Here is a 19,328-nt window from a genome sequence, read left to right on the forward strand (position 1 = left end):
CTTCCTAAGTGAAAATTTTCTGCTTATTTTGAGATGGGCAATGATAAATGAGTAATAGGAAAAGAAGTTACTTTTCCAAACTCAGTAATGGACAAGGAACAGGTTGAACTCAGAATCTCCTATATTCTCATATAGTTCTTTGTCATAGATTATAGTATCCAAACAAATTTTCCTATTTCATTTTCTACAGAGACATCTCTATAAATGCAATTTAGTCTGGATGACTTCTCCTTTTTGTGTGTATTACATCTCTTTTAGAGGCCTCATTTTCTGTAAAAGCTTCTTTTCCTGAAAAGGATGTTGGGAGGAATTACCCATCTTCTCTTGGATCCTAGAAAAATCGCCTCACACCCTTTTTGGATTATATTTTGGTTTCTCTCTTTATTGTATCTTTTTGATGCCAGTTGTTCAAGGTTCAAATTCCTTATTGCAAGCCAGTATTTTAATTTCCTTAATGTTCCAGGGAGAAGTTATGAGGACATGAATCTTGGAAGGCATATTTATTACAGAATTATGTAGTGATCATTAGTAATTTTATAGGGTTTTTTGTATGATTTTCAATGTAACATATGAGAAAGACAGGAGAGCTTAAAACTTTCCCGAAGGTACCCTTGCTTTCCACTTCCTTTGTTCAGTTCTATCTGTTCCATTAACTGGAAATAAGAAACTGAGCCTGTAGCTCGAGGAAGAAGTCTGGCTCACTTTATACACTTGGATGTATTTGGAAAATACTGCTTGGGTGTAATTTTCAACTACTAAATTAGTGTGGCAACCTTTTTAAATACTGTAGGCACACTAGAGTACCTGCATGGTCTAATCTTGTGCTCCTTATTCCTTAGTTTTGAGAAAAATACAATTTTCTCAGTGGTCTTTGAGACTGTTGATGAATTGCTTGTTCAAGAGCAGATTTCAGGACTGTAGAGGTAACAATAGCTAAATATATTTATAAAGGTAATAATAAATAAATTAAACCCCCTAGATTATTCTTCTCAGCCTTGAATTATGAACCAGCAGGTCATGGAACCACACTAGAATTAAAAGGTGTGGTGTGATCTCCCATAGTAAAACATGGCTGGTAAAAATGTGAGTATGCAGGGGGATGGCTCTGTCTGGTTCTGTGAGGTACAGCAGTCACTCCCTGATCACTGGCCTTTTGTATAATTAACAAATTTTATCATGGGATACTTCATTATGTTAAAGGACAGATTGTTTTGTTTTTGTTTAAACAGAAACCTTTCTGGAAAAATCTAGGGAAATAGTTGAATTGTTCAGTTAGACTTTTGCAGTGTGTCATTGTTTTTAAACCTCTTACGGCACTGGAGAGATCTTTGATTTATACAGATAAAGCCCTGCTGTTGTCATGGGTGACTATGGGTGAATTGTCAGCTTTATTTCAATTCTGGGGACAAATAGGTATCATTATCTGTACTGTCATTACCACATTAGTCTTTGTACATTGGTTAAATCATTTATATTTAACTGAAATTTAAGTGTGGTTGATGCACCTCATACTAATAACTGCTACCTGAAGTCCTTAACATCTAAGTTAATTGTTAAATAAAGTAAAATACTTATCTATTTCAGATAACTCTTATTCCTTCAAAGTATTTTCCAGATAAATCAATAACTTTTTGCAGCTATTTAATGCAAAACATAGCAAAATATTTGTAGCAGCTGTATAAAAATCACAATTAACTGAGAATATGGCTCTGTATTTCAGTGTTCTGTTTTTGAATCCTTTCTTTTAGGTAGACAATGTTATTAGCTCAGATCAATCGAGACTCTCAGGGAATGACGGAGTTTTCTGGAGGAGGAATGGAGGCCCAGCACGTGACTCTGTGTCTGACAGAAGCTGTAGCTGTGCAAGGTGACCCTTCAGGTTAAAATACCTCTACATTATTATGTCTTTTCTTTTTGAAACTCAGATAAAACACTGACATTCATGTTGTTTATTCCGAATTAAAAATCCATCAAAAACCGTTAACTGAAATTGATTAAAATCCCTAATTTACTTCTGGATGGAAATTATCTTTCTATTATCTTAAATAATAGAAGTGTAAATGTGCCAAAAATATATGAAATATACAATCTGACTTTATTCTCTGTATAGTCTTGCTATTTTATACTTTGTAAATTCAGTTGATATCTAAGTATGTATTAAGCAAGTTGAGTTTTAAAATAGATTGACTTGAAATTAGCTTAAACTTGATGTTTCCTGACAGCTTTATGATTTTTACATGATTACAAACTCTGTCCTAAATCTGCATTTTAATCTAAATAGTTTTGTGTGTGTTAATGACAAGTAGTTTGTACAAAACAAAATTATCAATACAGTATGTGTGTCATTATTTCACTGTTGGCTCTGATGATTTAATTCATAGTTCTCCTAAAACCTCAGCTTTGTAGTTATTTATTCAGTAACATTGTGTTTTTGTGGTTAAGGAAAGTAACATTTAGCTGTCATGTTTACAGAGCAAAAATCTAGAATATGTGACCCTAGTATGTGTCCCAGGCTTAGAAACCAGAAAGCAAGTAAGAAATACTTGCTCTTCTTATTTGTCAAAGCAGTGTGCTTTGAGGGAATGTCATAATTTTTGGAGGTCTTTCAGCTGAGATTTCTAGGGTTCCATGCTGGTTGTAGTGAAGGTGAACTTTTTTCCTTGCTAGATGGTGACAACTTGGAAAACATGGAAGGTGTAAGTTTGCAAGCAGTCACCCTGGCTGATGGCTCCACTGCTTACATCCAGCACAATTCTAAAGGTAGGCAGGGCACTGCCAACTGATGGCTACCGAAGTGGTATTCCCCTTTCTAACCCTCTCTTTGCATTGTAAAATCATTCAAAATCTGTACAATGTTTCTGAAGCTCCAATTGTTGTTGAGGATAATTCCAGTGGGGAATTATGATAATGCTATAAAATAAATGTTTCTGTTTTGCTGCTAATAAGATGTAAAAATGAAATTCAGAACGAGTCAAACAAAAGTGAAGAGATCTTTATTGTTCAAACCCAGATATCAACATTCTGCCTAACAAATAGGACAGCAGACCTTTTCTGCTTTTTTATCCCAGAATGTTAAAAGCTCTGTACAGTCACGCTGTGCTTTCTATTTACCAAACATTATTTCTTGTTGATATTTTATTTATATGTTAATCTAGAAAGTATCTACTGTGTATTAAAACTGTGATGTGTTACACAATTAGAATTCTTAACAATATTCTGTGTATTTCAGATGGCAAATTAATGGATGGCCAAGTGATTCAATTAGAAGATGGTTCTGCTGCTTATGTTCAACATGTACCTATGCCTAAAAGCAGTGAGTGCAATAATATAAGAAATATGTTCTAAAATAATGTATTACTGATAAATATTGCTATTAAGTAATCAACAGTCATGATAATAGCTTGATTTCTTATTTTAATGGAACTAATCGTGAAGAGATCTTGGGTATTTTGTAATCCTGGGTATTTAGTGTTTAATCTTTCCATCTAAGGATTCTCTGAAGTCTTGCTCTAATTGTTCTCCTGAGCAGGGGAGAGCCTGCGCCTGGAGGATGGACAGGCAGTTCAGCTGGAGGATGGAACCACAGCATTTATCCATCACACCTCAAAAGGTAACTGCTCTGCCAAGTGGCATTGTCACCTCAGTGTCCAACAGAACTTCAGCACTGTTTAACTCAGTGTTTTAATCTCTAAAAATTATCATCTTAATGGGATTCCCAGTGTAAATTACTTGTTGCTTTAACTTTGACAGCCAAAAATTGTTGAAATGACTGTTTCAATTCTTGACCTGGGCCTCCTATAACAGTTATAAATGAAATCAAACCCAGTGTATTTCACTGTTTATTTAGCCCAGGATCACATTAAAGTGAGTTTATACCTTTAAGTAGTAGGGCAGAAAATGTGACAGCTGACACATTTAAGAATGTGTCAAGAATGCAAATGTAGTTATTCCAGATAACATATGTTTCTGCAGAAGATGATTACTCTAGTCTTGGAAATGGTACCACTTCTCTAGAAAAAGTGATCAAGTATGTATTTGAAGACTGTTTAAGCCATTGTGACAATTACATTTTACAACCAACAATAGTAAGAGGAAAGAATGTAATGGAATTTTTTTGTTAAAAGTTGTTTTGTATTTTGTGGTTCTTTTTTATGTTTGCATGATTCTCTTGTTAAAATGTGAGATCTATGAATTCTAAAATCTAAAGTAATGATATCAATAGATCTGGTATATTATTTTCATTTTATTATAAGTAGATTTGAAATGGAAAGTATATTTGTGTTCCTGATTTCCTTTATAAATAAAACTAGATCAATATAATTTTTTTTAACTTTTTGAGGTGTAGAAATAAAACTATAGGAGGTGTTGTCTTGAAAAGAAATTCCTGTGTTATTCACAGTATTACTTTAAGTGTTTATGTATCTCATATACTAGTGGTTCTATTTCCCATATATTTGATATGTGTCTATGACTTCAGGAGACACCTCCTGGAGAGCAGTAGTTTGCCATGTAACACACTGCTGCTCCTTTCAGAACCCTAACACTGTGCAATATCTTTCCTCAGACAGCTATGACCAGAGTGCCCTGCAGGCTGTGCAGCTGGAGGATGGAACCACTGCCTACATCCACCACACGGTGCAGATGCCCCAGTCTGACACCATTCTGGCCATCCAGGCTGATGGCACAGTGGCAGGACTGCACACAGGAGATGCTGCCATCGACCCTGACACCATCAGTGCTTTGGAGCAGTATGCAGCCAAGGTACTCTGCAAGGCTTTTTCTGTAGCCATCATGTCTTAAAAAATGTACAGCACAACATACCTGGCAGCACAAGCCAACTGTTGGTTAAGAAATTGTAACTTGGAGAGTTTCAGACTCGGAGAAAACACCAAATTTTCATGACAGTGCTTCACTGTCCTGAGCAGCTCTGGTGCATAGTGTTCCATAAAAAGGAGAAAAGATTGAACACTGAAGTGGAGGAGGATTTAGAAAGCCATTTAGACATTTAAATTATAATTTTCTCTATTCTATAAGCATTGTAAAGGAGTCTCTTGGAAGAACACTGTTTGCAAAGAAGGACAAAGTTGAATTATTCTTGTTCAGGCACTGTTGCTGGATTAATTTTTTTCCCTGAATGGGAAGAGAATGGCCTGGTGGACTGAGCAAGGGCAGCACATGGTATGAAGTGTAGAAAAGACAATTAGACAGTTCAGAAAGAAACTTCTTTGATCTATATTTTCAATAGTAAAAATGCAGTAGGATGCACAAAATTCATGTTGTTCACTTTCCTGGGCTCTCTAAAGCATGATGTAAGTATGGTAATGGGTGATGCAACTTCCATGACTTTAGTTAAGCTGTGTCCCAGTTGCTGGATAATTGCCATCAGTGCTTGTACTGCTCTGGAAAAAGAGCAGAATATATTTTAAAGTGTGTCCTCTTAATGTCACAGAGAGTTGTCAAAATCTGGGAGGCCAGTTAGGATAATTAAATAGCTTATTCACTGTTCTTTGCATTATGCTTCTGTCTGTTAGAATTGAGAGATCCTAAGGCAGACAGTCAAATTGCGTTGTGATTTAACATTTCATGAAATTAAAGGTAATTCAATGTTAGTTGAGCTGTAATCACAAGCTTTTATGCATTCCACAGGTACTATTTCATTTTGATTAAATCAATCACAACTTTGCCCTTCTTAACTGGTGGCTATATTAATCATAATTTCTGATACATATATGTTTTGAGAAGGTGAAAAAGAAACAGAAGAAATGCAAATAAATTTGCATTTTCATCCTATTTAACTCAATATGGGGTTTTTAATTCTGTAATGTGAATATGTTTCCTGTAGTGCACTTCTGTGTTTGTTGAGGAAAAAATATTTTCTTTGAGCTTTCATCTCAGAACTTATTCTGAATGGTACTGCTGGAACCTTTAGGGGACAGACAATAGGAGTGAGCTTCCGAGCACTATACCTGGTTTATGGGGTTTTTTGGGTACAAAACCAAATATTAGCTCAATGGTCAGAACCCTGGATCTCTCTTAAAAGAGGAAATGTGGTTTTGTGATTCTTCTCCATGTCCGTGCACTCTTCATAGTGAGGCAAGGTACACTTTTCATAGCTGGTGTTTCAGACACCTTGAGAAAGGTACAGGAAGAAATGAAATACACATGGTAAGTATATGATAGGTTTTTATAAAATTTTAGGTAGCCCAAAGAAGAGTAATGCCTTGTCATTGGCTACACCAGTTTCAGAACTGGGAAACATCAAGTGAAACTCTCATGTGATGGGTTCAAGAAGAAGGAAGATGCTTTTTCAAACAGCTCAAAGTCGAGCACTGCTTGTAGGATATTGTGGACACTAATGTGTCCTTGGATTCAAGGAGTAATTAGATAAATTCATGGAAGAAAAATGTGTCCATGTCTATTAGATGAAAACACGTTCAGGAAGCTCATAAACCACAAATTGCTTGGAGGTTGGCAGAATATTATGGGGAATGCATCACTACATGCTTGGCCTGTTTGTTTAGTGTTCTCCAGCATCTGCTGCTGGTGGAACTGAAATGATGCAGTGGTATGGCCTTTACTTTAACTCAATGTAGGTACCCTTGTGTTTTTATTTGAAGGCAGACTAAATCTTTCTTCAGCATAAAGGAGATTATTTTAGGAGGAGCTCAAAGATCTGCCCTGGAATCCTTCCAGAATTCTTACAATACTGCAAAAGAGAAGTTTAAAGTTGGGTGTCTTTTTTTGTTTGGTTCTTTTAAGGCTTTCTTTTTGAAATTTAAAGGGCAAAGAAAAGAAAGGTGAATTTGGAGAGTGTTGGTTCTTCTTTTTTTCCCTATCCTATGCAACAGGCAGAAACAGAAAGATCAGTGGGGTGCCCAAGGTGTCAGTGTAGAATATAAGAAAGTTCATACCAAGAGGTCCAAGCAGACTCCCCAGAAGTGGTGAAACATGTACATTTTTCATTGCCCTCCCTTGAGGCAGGAAAGTGCCACATTGCCCAACATGCCAAGCCCAGGCAGACTTAACTTGAGCCCTCTAATTTTGGGCTGAGTCAATGGCACCATCCTCCCAGAGCAAGCCAGGAGAAAAGGTCATTGCTCTCAGTGATGGAATGGTGAAGAGGTTACAGCACATCCTTGCCTTCCATGAGCTGCTCTCCTGTGCCATCCCAGCTGCTGGCAGAGTGCAGGAACTGGGATTTGTGCCTGCCTCAACACGTGCACACACGTTCTCTTGGCATAATTTGTTTCCAATAGTTGATCAAGTTCTAATTTCATGTCAGCAGTTCTTCTCTCTGCCAACAGCAGGAAGTTCAGGATGAAGTAATTCAGGTCTCCCTTCTGTGCAGGTTCTCTCCTCTTCCTTTAAAAATTCTGAGGGACATGGTCCCACAATAGCTATTGTTTCCCTCTGAAAAAAACACCCCAAAATTACCTGCTTTCTGACACTCTTTTCAATCTTTTTGCAATGTAAATTTACCTCTGTTTGGGCACTTTCCTTATTACTATTTTAGCTCAAAGTCCCCAAAAGTAAATGGTGTAAATTAGAGAGAGTGTGTGAAAACCTCTCCTGGGATGAGTTCTGCCAGTCTCCAGGCAAACTGCTGGGGCTGCTGCTGTGGGCAAGGTGCTGCACACAACCCCAGTGATCTCAGGGCCTGCTGTGCTCTGGGGAGGGAGGGGTCCTGCCAAACTGCTCTGGAGAATAAAATCACTCAGACTTGGCTTAGGTGCATCAGTCTCAGCCCTGAATATAATGGAGGCAGAGATTATTGTGGATGCCTGTGGTTAGTACAGAGACAACTTAGGGATGGGAAACTATGCAAAATATACTTTAATTTTTGTATAGTGACCAGTAACATGCTGTTCTTTGAGCTGCTGCTTGTGAGAGAGTTTGGGGTGTTTTTTTAATTGGGTAATTACATTTTTATTTAAATAAAACTTTCACATTAACATCTAAGTCTTTCAAAAATTTTTATGAGCTCCTTGGAAACAGCAATACCTTTCTCCTCCTGGAGACTGTCTTTAAAAACAAACCTATGTAGCAATACCCAAGTCCTTTCTTAACTGTAATTTGACTTGTTCAAATTGAGATGTAGCATATTGTCTTAGGTATTTTGATTCAAAAAGCAGTTGTGCTGTTTGAACAAGTACATTCTGCTTAATGGAGTGAGAGAGATATCTTTTTTATAAAATAAGTAAATGTTTGGGGTTTTTTGTCAGTACTTAGTATTGTTAAATTTATTGATTTATTGTAATACTTTTGTCAGTCTATTAATTTAACATCCTTAGTTCTTGCAGTCTTTCCTAGCTTGTTAAAAAACAACTTTGCTGTTGTGTAATGCAGGTGCTGCAAGTGGTGATTTTTGTGTAAGTTCATGTGCTATGGGATAACCATGTTCCAAGAGGGAGCTAGAGAGCTATGAAATAATAAACCCAAGAACTGTCTCAGGAAATCTGTTTCTCAGATGAATAAAAGTAACTGGTGTAAATGTTTTTCCCATTTCAACTTTGTTTTTCAGGTGTCTATTGATGGAAATGACAGTGTTAGTAGCACGGGAATTATAGGTGAAAATGAACAAGATAAAAAAATGCAGGTATGTTCTTAATACAAAATAGTTAAATATATTTATTTCTTTTGTCTTTTCTGACCAGCAAGGTGCATGACAGGGAGTCCTGTAGCCATGAACTATGGTTTGCTTCTACCCTTCAGAAGTTGTGGAGTTCAAACTATACAGATAGATTATAGTATCACTGTACAAGATCCTGTCACAAGAGTGTAAAAGATCTTCTAATACTTACTGTTGTCTAGGGGGTTTTCCTGTTAAAAGGTAATTAAAAATTATGTTGGCTTGCTAAGATTTTTCAAGCTGACCTGAGTATTTCTTCAATAAGAGTGTAAGTATTTCAGAAGTTCTTTCCAGAGAAGGAGCTGACTTTTGGTAGTATTTTAAGCAGAAAAATGCTGTCTCAGTTATTAAATTTCTTCTAGGAGAGACCATTCCAGGCACAGGTCTGGAACTGTTCTCTCTCTTTAATGACTTATGTTGGTTCCACTTGCCCTGTTAGGGTCCCTGACCTTTACAGCAGGTTTTATAAGGAATCAGTAGTTAAGAGTGTTGCTCCTAGAGAATGCTTAAAGAAGAGAAAAGACTTCAGCTTCTTCTGGATCCATATTGTTTGTACACAGAATTTACAAACCTTTAAATGTTAAAAGATTAATGTAAAAGTTTAAAAGGTAATGGAAAATACAGGTGCAACTTACTAAGTCTGAAGCTTTTTTCCCTAAGATCCATAAAATTATGTAAGGAGAATGGTATTTGGCATTATAATGTATTTTATTAAAGAAAAAGACAAAAATATATCCTGGGCTTCAAATATGCAACTAAAATAACACTAAAAACTCTATATCCTCACATGTTCAGATGAAAAAATCAAAAATGGAAAAGTCACTGCATTGAGAATGGGGCTTCTCTGGGCAAACTTTTTCTCCTGTTTGCTTAATTTAAGAAATAATGAAGTAGGCAAGGAGGAAAAATGTCTTCTTCCAAGCTCAAAATACATAATCTGTGAAAGGAATAATTATAGGCTCACCTCTCACAGCTCAAATTTTCTATTTTTATCTTTTACAAGTTAGATCCCACAATATTTAAAGCTGCAGACACTTTACTTTTGCCTGTGTGGCATGACTGTGGAAGGAGAGAATAACTAATACATTATTTACTGTATTGGACCACGTTCCAGAAAATGAAATCAAGAAATTTAGAGGGTTCGCACTTGTAGGTTGGAATAGAGGTACAATTCCAATGAAAGGCAAAATTCAAGGAGGAGTAAGATAAAAGCTTTGTTGGTTTTACCTGAAGTAAGAGCCAATTAAGCAGAATTACTTGTAATCAGTATCCACCTAAATATTGATTTTGGCTTCAGCCCCAAAGCAAACTCAATGTGGTTTTATCTTATACATATATGGCAACATATGTGCAATATGGAAATGTGCCAATCTGTGGAGCACTGCATGTTCCAAACAAAACAAGATCTGATCTTTCCAAAAGGTAATGAGGCTTAGGCTCAAATTCTGACCCTTATAAGGTGACTACAGCTGGCCTTCAGTTGAAGGGGCCCACAGCTATCAGTTCTGTATAAAAATAGAAATCATTCTTATATCTTGATTTGAGTAGATACCTGCTTGTAACTCATTCTGTATTCATATGTATTAATCTATAATTTATAAAATAGTCTCATATTTAGATGTAGAATTAAATAGGTGTATATTTATAAACTTTCTAAGTCCACAGGGAACAGCACAGAACAGATGTCACACTGCTAAGCAGTCACTCAGACTTGCATGTGGTTAGTTAGGTGTTTCAGCAAAGAAAAAAAAAGCATAAAACCTCTTTGTGATTTCTACATGGGAAAACAAAAGACTCTGTGTGCCCAAATGGATATCGCACTATTTCCTTTCAAACCTGTCATACCCATCTGCTCATAATACACACTTGGGTTATATGATTCTGCTTTTATGTGTGCAGTAGAAAAATCTGATCCAAGATCTTTGTTTTTCTCCTGTGTTACCTTTCTGAGATCAGGATGCATTTGTGATCTCCTAAAAATACAGGGTGTTAAATTCTATTTATTTATTCTTTCTGTTTAAAAGTATTTGAAGCACACAGTTCCTCTCAGTAAGTTCCACATTATTAGAAAGGTGCTGCCTCCCCAGTTTTGGTATCCATCTTCATATTGGTAGGATTATGACTGGTTATTTCCTTGCAGATATCAGCACATTACAGAATTGTTTTCATTTTCTTTTCAACTTTGGCATACTTGAGCTTTATGGCAGAACTTAGCACGTATACACATATTTTATATGACTATTTTTATATGCTGGAACAACAAAGAAATAGTAGTAGAGATATAGATAGGAAAAAAATAATTAGTGCTTCAGTTCTCAACCAAATGTGTTCTTTATGATCCTTAATGTATTGAAGTGATTTCTGTGATTCATGCTGTCATAGGTTAAACAATAGTAGCAGTAATGGTTTCTTGATCCAGATTATTTTTCTCTGTGGTTCCAGAGGAGACTTTCTGAAGTGATGGAGTTGAACATTTCAGCTGATTAAAAGTTTTGTATTAAACTTTGCTCCTTTAGTCTTACAAATATTCTGAAGGTACCAGATTATTCCATCCTCTCTGAAGGATCTGTAGGAAAGGTGTTAGCAGTGAAATCTGTGATCCTCTGGAAGAGGAAATAAAGGTGTGTGCTGCTGCAGCCTCCCTGGTGCAGGGAGCTGTGCTGGGGGCTCAGGTGGCTGAAGTGCTGTGGTGATGGATCCAGGCTCTTAAAAGGGCCAGCTGGGAAGGAGAGCAGCAGGAGCTGCCCTTCCACAGGGAACAGCACAGGGCTGTGGGCTGGGAGGTGGCTCAGCCCAGAGTGGGTGCTGAGCTGGTGACTGTGCACAAGGTTATGGTCAGGAGGAAGATGAAGCCTTCTCCAGACAAGTGGAGCAAGCCTGGTGTGCGCAGGCCCGCGGCCTCATGGGGAATTTTAACCTCCTTGGTATCTGCAGAAGGGCATCACAGCAGGGCACAGGAGGAGCAGAATGGAGCTCAGGGATGGCAAGAGGCAGTCTAAGCAGGCTACTGAGCAAAGGGAACCAGTTTGCAAAGCCTCAGTGCCTCAGTTGCCAAAAGAATTAGTTGGGAATGTGAACGTTGGGAGCAGGCTTCAGGAGTGTCCACCCTTAGGGATACTCAGAACCTGTTTGGATATGGCTGTGAGCAACCTGACACTGTTTTCTGCTGAGAGTATTGTCTCCTCACCCACCCTGTGAAATCTTCTTTTAACAGTTTGGAATAGAATTGGATCTGTAACAGAAGGGAGGTGATTTGAAAGGACAGACTGTATAAAACAGTCTCGACTGCTTTGCACCGAGTTGTGTGCAAGTGCTGATGTTTGGGCTGCTGCTTTTGTGTTCTGTCTGTATGAATGTCAGGTTTTTTCATGTTTCTTGCATGTCAGTGTAGAAAGGAGCCTGTACAAGGGTTTTCAGGTGCCTCCTGAAGCTGTGCTGTTTATTTTCTTCTTGACATGCCACAAGGGAGAGTAGAACCTGGCTCACAACGCTCCAATTAGTTTGATCAAAGTGCATGCATGGCAGACCAAGTTCAAAATGCTTTACTTCATTTTCAAAAAATGCTCATTCTAAGGATATTTAATTGTTTGGCCTTTCCATGAACTTGTATTTGAAGGTGGTCTGATTTATAACTGATTTCTGTTAGGAACAGATCTAGCACCTATTACTTGTCTGTCTACTAATTTGGTCATTTTACCACTGTGCTTATATTTAAAATAGTTTGTCTTTGTTATTGGACTAATTAATGCAAGCTTTTAAATTTGCTAGGTACAAGTAAATGTTTTACAGTTTCCATCATGGTTTTCAGTTAGTTTTTTTTAGTTTATTTATTGAGGGCTCAGAAATACATGGCATAGCAGAGCAAAGAGAAACAAAAGAAACCTGTCGAAATCAGCTCTGGCTTGATAGCAGAATAAAGTGTGTAACTGCTCTGATCCCTTTTGGTTGTTTGTTTTTTAATATGTGGTTGGGGTTTTTAATTTTTTTTTTTCTTTTTCACTTAAGATTGTCTTGCAAGGACATGGAACAAGAGTGACAGCAAAATCTCAGCAGACTGGAGAGAAAGCCTTTCGCTGTGATTATGATGGCTGTGGAAAGCTGTACACAACAGCTCACCATCTTAAGGTGAGGAGATGTAAAATGTGCATTGCTACTTTGTAAATATGATATTTTTGGAAAGATTATGTGGTTAAAAGTAATAGAAATTGAGGGGGAGCCAGTTGCAATGGGGGTGTTTTGTCAGATGTTTATTGGATTGATTTTACAGTAATTGGTGGTGCTCAGCTGAGTTTACTTTGTGTTCTGGGATCATGTTCAGCTGCTCATTGCCGGCATGGGGAGGTTGTTCCTACCAGCAGTGTCACAGAAATTCCGGAATCCAGCATTTGTTTTATCAACTTTACATGTATGCATGATCATGAAAAAATTTCAGGTTTTGAAATATTTCACCATCATAGTACAAAGTGACACTCTTCAAAATTAATATTCAGAGTGAAAAGATGGCACATCTTTTCACAGATGGTGACTTGTTAATTCTCTTCCTTATTTTAAATTAAGTAAAGGAGTTACTGAAATGGTGAATGGTCTAGGGCTGCTGACATTCCAGCTGAGGCTGGCACAGTCCCTTGCTGATGAGGTAACCTGCTCACAGTGCTGCTTTGTCTCTGACCACAGGGTCAGTGAGTGGCTGGCTTTAGGAGTCACTTGCTAAAATGATGTCCTTGCTGTAGAGGTTTCTGCAATATTAGAGCATCATTGGAAGCATTCAGTGGAGTCAAAAATCAGATAGAGAGTGGGCTCTGAGGCATATTTACCTCCTGTCTTTAGTGTAGTGCATGATGGCAACTGTGCGTGTATTTACACAAGTGTTTTGTGCCAAACTGACTGGCAGGATCAGGTTAGACCTTGAAAAGAGACATCTTTAGTTTTAGGGCCAATGTTGTTACCATATTTTGTTATTTTTTTCATCACTGACATAAACAGACACTTCAATGTAAATCTTAGTAAGATAAATAAAATATGTGGGCTTTGAGAATGAACTCTTTCTGTGCTGAAGTAACCAGATACAGCATTTCATTAAGTCACTGTATTGGATGTCAACAGGTGCATGAAAGGTCTCACACAGGAGACAGACCATACCAGTGTGAGCATCCTGGATGTGGCAAAGCCTTTGCAACAGGTAATCTTGTGCAGACTAGCTCCTCCTGCTTGTTAGTGTTTGTGTGTGAATAAATTAAATTTTTAATATTGCCTTTTTTAACTGCTGAGTTGGTTGGGACAACTGGAAAAAGTTACATTTTCATCTAGTGTAACAATAGAAAGGACAGAGAGGTTTAACTCTTATTGAAGGGGGAAGGAAGTGAAGCACTCAACACTTCCCTCACTCTTCTCCTGTCATCTACAGTCAAATAATGTTAAAAATAGGCTTTTCTTACCATTAAACTAATAGCAAAAGTTAAATGAGGTGATAATAGAAAGCTGAACCTTAGGCTAGGGGCAGATTCCTGATCATCTGGTCTAAATTTGAAAGGAACTTTGAGAGAAGATGCTGGTTTAAGTGTTCTTTATTGAATTTGTATCAGAGTGACATCTGTCATGAAGGGAACTCTCCATTTGTACAGATTACTCTGCTCATAAATGATGCTCTCCCTGAGATGGAATTTGATTGTGCAAAATGCAATTATGAGGAATGAAACATGGAAGGAAGTGGAAGAGCAAAACTTGTTTGAAATTTTATTCTTTTACTTGGAATGTAAATTAGTATCATGCTTAGAAAAGTCAGACTCTGTTTTTTTAATAAGATATTTTGAGATAACTTAATCTGATCTAATACATTTGCTACAATTGCTTTGAATAGAAACAAGCAAAATAAATACTGATGCAAAGAGTCAAAAGGGAAACAAGCACACTTTTAAAGGGCTGCACCTAAGTTTAATTGCATAGTGTTTGTAAAAGGATTTGAAAACTATGTCATTAAGTACTCTCTTCCTTTGCAACACACTGGTGTATGGCTATAAACAGCTGTTTGTTTATAAACACTGTACTTTTGATCAGAGCCATTGTACTGTTGTAGTTCAATAATCCTTGCCTTGGCCAAATTCACTTTAAGTACTGAGTAGTCTTTGATTTAAATGTTAAGAACTCTCCTGGGTTGGGTCATGACATTGAGTTTATTTTAGATATAAATGGGAATTAATGCTCAGCTTGGTTAACATGCTTCATGCTTTTAAAAACATCAAGAACAGGAATTTAAGCTGTTTTGGGGAGAACTCACTGAAATTAAAGCAGATGTCATTTTCTTACAGACTTTATTTTGTACAAATTTATACATCACTTGTGGATACAAGTGACATTCAGGTTCATTTTCTAAAATGGCTGTTTCAGGCTTCTTTGCTCATTATCTTTTCAGTGAAGCGCTGAAAGGAAAATTTTGCTTAAATGCTCATTGCAAAATGATTGATAGAGGGTCTGATCCAAAGTTCACTTCAGACTGGTAGAGCTTTTGATGATGATGAGTTCCTAAAAGTAATCTTAAAGAGAATGAGTGTCTATGACTGCTCTTGGTTAGCACCTGTATATGTGATTTTACTGCTGACTTCTTTTGTGGTTATTGCTTTTCCTGTGAGCAAATAACTAAATATCATTTTGATGACAGTAGTGGGAAGAGGTAAAAACTCAATGGAATGCACAGCACATGGCTTCTTCAGCAGGCAGAGTAAATATTTGTCCACATAATTGCAGTTTATCCTTCTGAAGGGAAAGAGAAGAATAATGGAAATAAATAAAACAATAAAAAATAAAGAATTAAGAATTTCTAAACTGTTACCTAGAGATCTGCTGCTCTGTCGGGTAGAATGAAGAGCTTGCAAAGAATGAAAGAGTAAATTTTACTCATCAACACTGCTGAGGGGAATAGCAAGCCCAGCTTTTGCTGGTGATGTTTGATGAGTGCTGTGATTGTGTGTTGGTTTCTGAGTATCCTGGTTGTGTGCTGGTACCCTGCTGACACCCTTGAGTGTCCTGTATGTGCCGGTGCCCTGCTGACACCCTTGAGTGTCCTGGCTGTGTGCTGGTGCCCTGCTGACACCCTTGAGTGTCCTGTATGTGCTGGTGCCCTGCTGACACCCTTGAGTGTCCTGGCTGTGTGCTGGTGCCCTGCTGACACCCTTGAGTGTCCTGTATGTGCTGGTGCCCTGCTGACACCCTTGAGTGTCCTGGCTGTGTGCTGTGCCCTGCTCACACCCTTGTGTCCCCAGGGTACGGGCTGAAGAGCCACGTGCGCACGCACACCGGGGAGAAGCCCTATCGCTGCACCGAGGAGAACTGCACCAAGTCCTTCAAGACTTCTGGAGACCTGCAGAAGCACATTCGGACACACACAGGTACCCTCAGCACACATCTTTGTTCATTCACCTCGGTGCATTTTTAGTTCTTTCTCTTTCCTCATTCTGTGACTTTATACTGACAAAATCAGCCTGTGTATATTCTCTTTCTGAAGCCCAGTGAGCTCAGCAGCATTTCAGCATGGTAAGCATTAAATCCAGCATGCTTTTCTTGGAAAAAGTATTAAAGCATTCACACTGCTATGGCAAATGCACTAACTTTTAGCAGTGCCTCACTTACATTGCCACTGAGTCACTCATTGCCTTTACAGTTCCATCTGCAGCTGTAACAGAACAAGGAACTTTTCCTCAGTAATCTGTCTTGACTTTTAGAAATGGCTTCAGTGTTCCTCAGTTTTGGTGCTTTAATATAACTCGCATGCCAGCTCCATGAAAGTTGATATTCTGAGCTTGTTATCCTCATTTCACATCTCTTCTTCCAGCAGAAAAACCAAAGTGTCATAGAAAACCAACAGCTACTAAAACTTGCAAAGGCACAAAAAAGAAAATCTTACATTTTGTCTAAAAACATTAAATTGAAAGCCAAACCACAAATTCTAGACAGCACACTACACTCTGCAAAACTCTGTGGCTGCACACACGTGTAAATAAGATTGCACAATGTCTCCCTTGTGCCTGTGATCTTCAAGAAAAACAACCCCTAAATGTAGGAAGGACAATTTATCACTTGCTAACCCATTCCATTAAATATGTTGATGTCTCTGCTAGAACACTGACAAGCTTTTCCACTGAACTGTCTGAATCTGTGAGTCAAGAAGAAACAATAAAAAAAGTAGAGGTTTAGATTTTTTTCAAGTTAAAAATACTTATAATATGGGGGGTGGAATGTAAATATAGGCAATAAAAATTGTTAAAACTCAGGATTACATTAAGATATTTCTGCTTGTTTGGACTTCCATACATAAAAAGATTATGTTGGGATTAGTACTGTTTTGATTTTTAAACATCAGTGTGAACACATGTCAGCTCTAGAAGAGGACTGTTGATATGCACTGCATCAAGTACAGACTATGAACTGAAAGGTTTCCTATCTGTGGACTGTTTTCTTTCCTTTTTTATGGCCATAGAAGGCGTGAGGTAATTTAATTCTGTTTAGCAGTTGAGATAAGATTTGAGCCAGCCCTATGTAACCTACCCACCTGAACAGTATGAGTAATAGAATCATACTCTCCCAGCAGAGCAGGGGCCAGAGGTGTCTTATTTTAGATTTATGAGTTTCCTGGAAGCTGAAGAATGAGAGGAAAAGTGCAGCACAGCTCTGTGCAGGTGGATGGAGCACTGTGTACTCATGCCTTTGCAAGCTGCAGCAGGGCAGGGGGCAGCCCTGGGCTCTCCCACACCTCAGAAACCTTTCCCTTCTTTAGGAGGCACATCAGGGTCAGCACTTCCTTCACTTTCTGCCTGTTTTAACCAGAAGTGACTTCTCCCCGTCTTTGAGTAGAGTCCAGTCTTACTTTTAGTGCCATCAAATGCTTGCCTTGGCTTCCCCCATGAGCTCCCCAGACACGCGGCTCTGGCATCGGGAGAGCTGCTGTGGATGGTGCTGCAGGGGGGTACAGCCTTAAGGCTTTGCATTTCTAGAGCTGCAATTCGCTGTCACCTGGAAACAGGTCCCCGTAGCTAGGAAGAACATTAGAATTTGAAAAGGCCCCTCCAGGGACCGGTCTGGTGACATTCCTGCGGGCATTGTTTTGGAGGATCTGACCTGGTTTCTGGTGCAGGGTCTGTTGCTGGGTGGGGCTGGCTCTGCTGCTTTGGGACTGTTTGGGGTCCTGACTGCAGCGAGGATTAGGGGAGCCATGGTAACACAACACTGAGGTGTTCGGGAAATACACACTGCCTTGGCAGGAAGCTGCAAAACCTTCCCCAAACAGCCGCCCGAAGGAGTGAATTGTAGTTTCCTCTGCCAAGGAGCGATCTGCTTTGGAGTTTTGTGGTATTACTGTCTATCAGGACTTGTTCTTTTATTTCTAATTACCTACAGTGGTACAAAGGTAGTGGTGTTCTGCTCTTGCTCTCAGATTCTGCTCTTTGGTAAGCAGCTCAGCGTGTGGAATGTACTTGGCTCTAGAAGTGGGAAATAACCCCAGGACATCCTGTCAGTGGCTCCAGTGTCTCCAAATTTAACCCCCCTTGCTCTCCTTCTCTGTGTGCTTTGGTAGATCTCAAAGGTCAGGGTTATTGCAGTATTATTGGTTGGCCTCGTCTGCTATTCATGGTGAAATGCAGTGATGTAAGTTATTGTGCTTAAACTTGTATTACCCAGAAAGACTTACTCAAAAAGAACCTGTATTTGTGATTTGCTTTGGTCTGGGGGTTTGAAACTTGAGTTTTATGGCTGCTTCTCTTTAGAAAGTTTGTTCTTTTTTAAGGTTAATACTTTCTATAACAAGTTGTATTAATCCATTTAATCCATGTTTATCCTGATTATATGTTAAATCATAAAGATTTTTTTTTCATTTGAAGAATTAACAATTGTCAAATATCAATGGTATGATACACTTGGTTTGGAGAATATATGTATGGATAGGGAAGGTTGTTAAACAGTTGTTAGATTATGGTCAGTGTGCAAGCTAATCCAAGCAACTGATTCTATGCATGAATCAGTTCTGTTTTATACTGTTAAAGTATAAAACAGTCTGTTCTATACATGTTAAAGTATTAATCTAAATGCATCATAATTTAGCTTACAGACTGTATGATTTTCCTGAATTTTGTCCATTTTGGCTAAACTAGAACACTCCACATTGTCATGTTCATGGTATTTCTGACTGAGGATCTCACAGATAAAATTAGGTAGCTTTAGGTGCCTACATTCAAGTCTAAGTGTAACTTGGGATTTTCATTCTTTTGTAACCTTTGCTTGTGCACCTTTTCTTGTCCTCTTTTTCAGGTGAAAGGCCTTTTAAGTGTCCCTTTGAAGGATGTGGCAGGTCATTCACAACATCTAATATTAGAAAGGTTCACATCAGGACACACACGGGCGAGAGGCCTTATTACTGTACAGAGCCAGGATGTGGGAGAGCTTTTGCCAGTGCAACTAATTATAAGAATCATGTGAGAATACACACAGGTACATGAGTGATTTATTGTACTTTGAAGTGGAATCTGCTTGGGAGAGACTGTCATTCTCCTTGTGAACAATGTTTTGGTGTGCTGTAATTTGGTATAGTCATATTTTATGACTTGGCTTGGTAATTCTGTTTCGGTGTCTTCTCCCCTCAGCTGAGGATATTTAAGCAGTTAGATTTCCCACCTTGCTGTCAAGGCAGAATCATTTTGGTTTGGATACAAGG

At 38.3% G+C, this 19,328-nt stretch overlaps 1 protein-coding gene across 6 annotated transcripts in view; it reads left to right on the plus strand.

The window, feature by feature from the left end:
• Window positions 1-19,328, plus strand: part of ZNF143 (zinc finger protein 143) — a 37,818-nt gene that overhangs the window by 9,925 nt on the left and 8,565 nt on the right. For 3 of the 6 annotated variants that reach the window (XM_074543421.1, XM_074543422.1, XM_026793116.2), the window contains exons 2-11: window positions 1,749-1,879; window positions 2,668-2,760; window positions 3,230-3,313; window positions 3,530-3,610; window positions 4,565-4,761; window positions 8,522-8,596; window positions 12,635-12,754; window positions 13,733-13,808; window positions 15,886-16,011; window positions 18,926-19,105. In XM_074543421.1, the coding sequence (XP_074399522.1) occupies window positions 1,756-1,879; window positions 2,668-2,760; window positions 3,230-3,313; window positions 3,530-3,610; window positions 4,565-4,761; window positions 8,522-8,596; window positions 12,635-12,754; window positions 13,733-13,808; window positions 15,886-16,011; window positions 18,926-19,105 (1,156 nt within the window). In that variant the 5' untranslated portion in view covers window positions 1,749-1,755. The remainder of the gene's footprint in view (window positions 1-1,748; window positions 1,880-2,667; window positions 2,761-3,229; window positions 3,314-3,529; window positions 3,611-4,564; window positions 4,762-8,521; window positions 8,597-12,634; window positions 12,755-13,732; window positions 13,809-15,885; window positions 16,012-18,925; window positions 19,106-19,328) is intronic. The other 3 variants (XM_074543423.1, XM_074543425.1, XM_074543424.1) reach the window with 1 other exon arrangement.

Source organism: Zonotrichia albicollis, chromosome 6 (assembly GCF_047830755.1).
Source record: "Zonotrichia albicollis isolate bZonAlb1 chromosome 6, bZonAlb1.hap1, whole genome shotgun sequence".
NCBI lineage: Eukaryota > Metazoa > Chordata > Aves > Passeriformes > Passerellidae > Zonotrichia > Zonotrichia albicollis.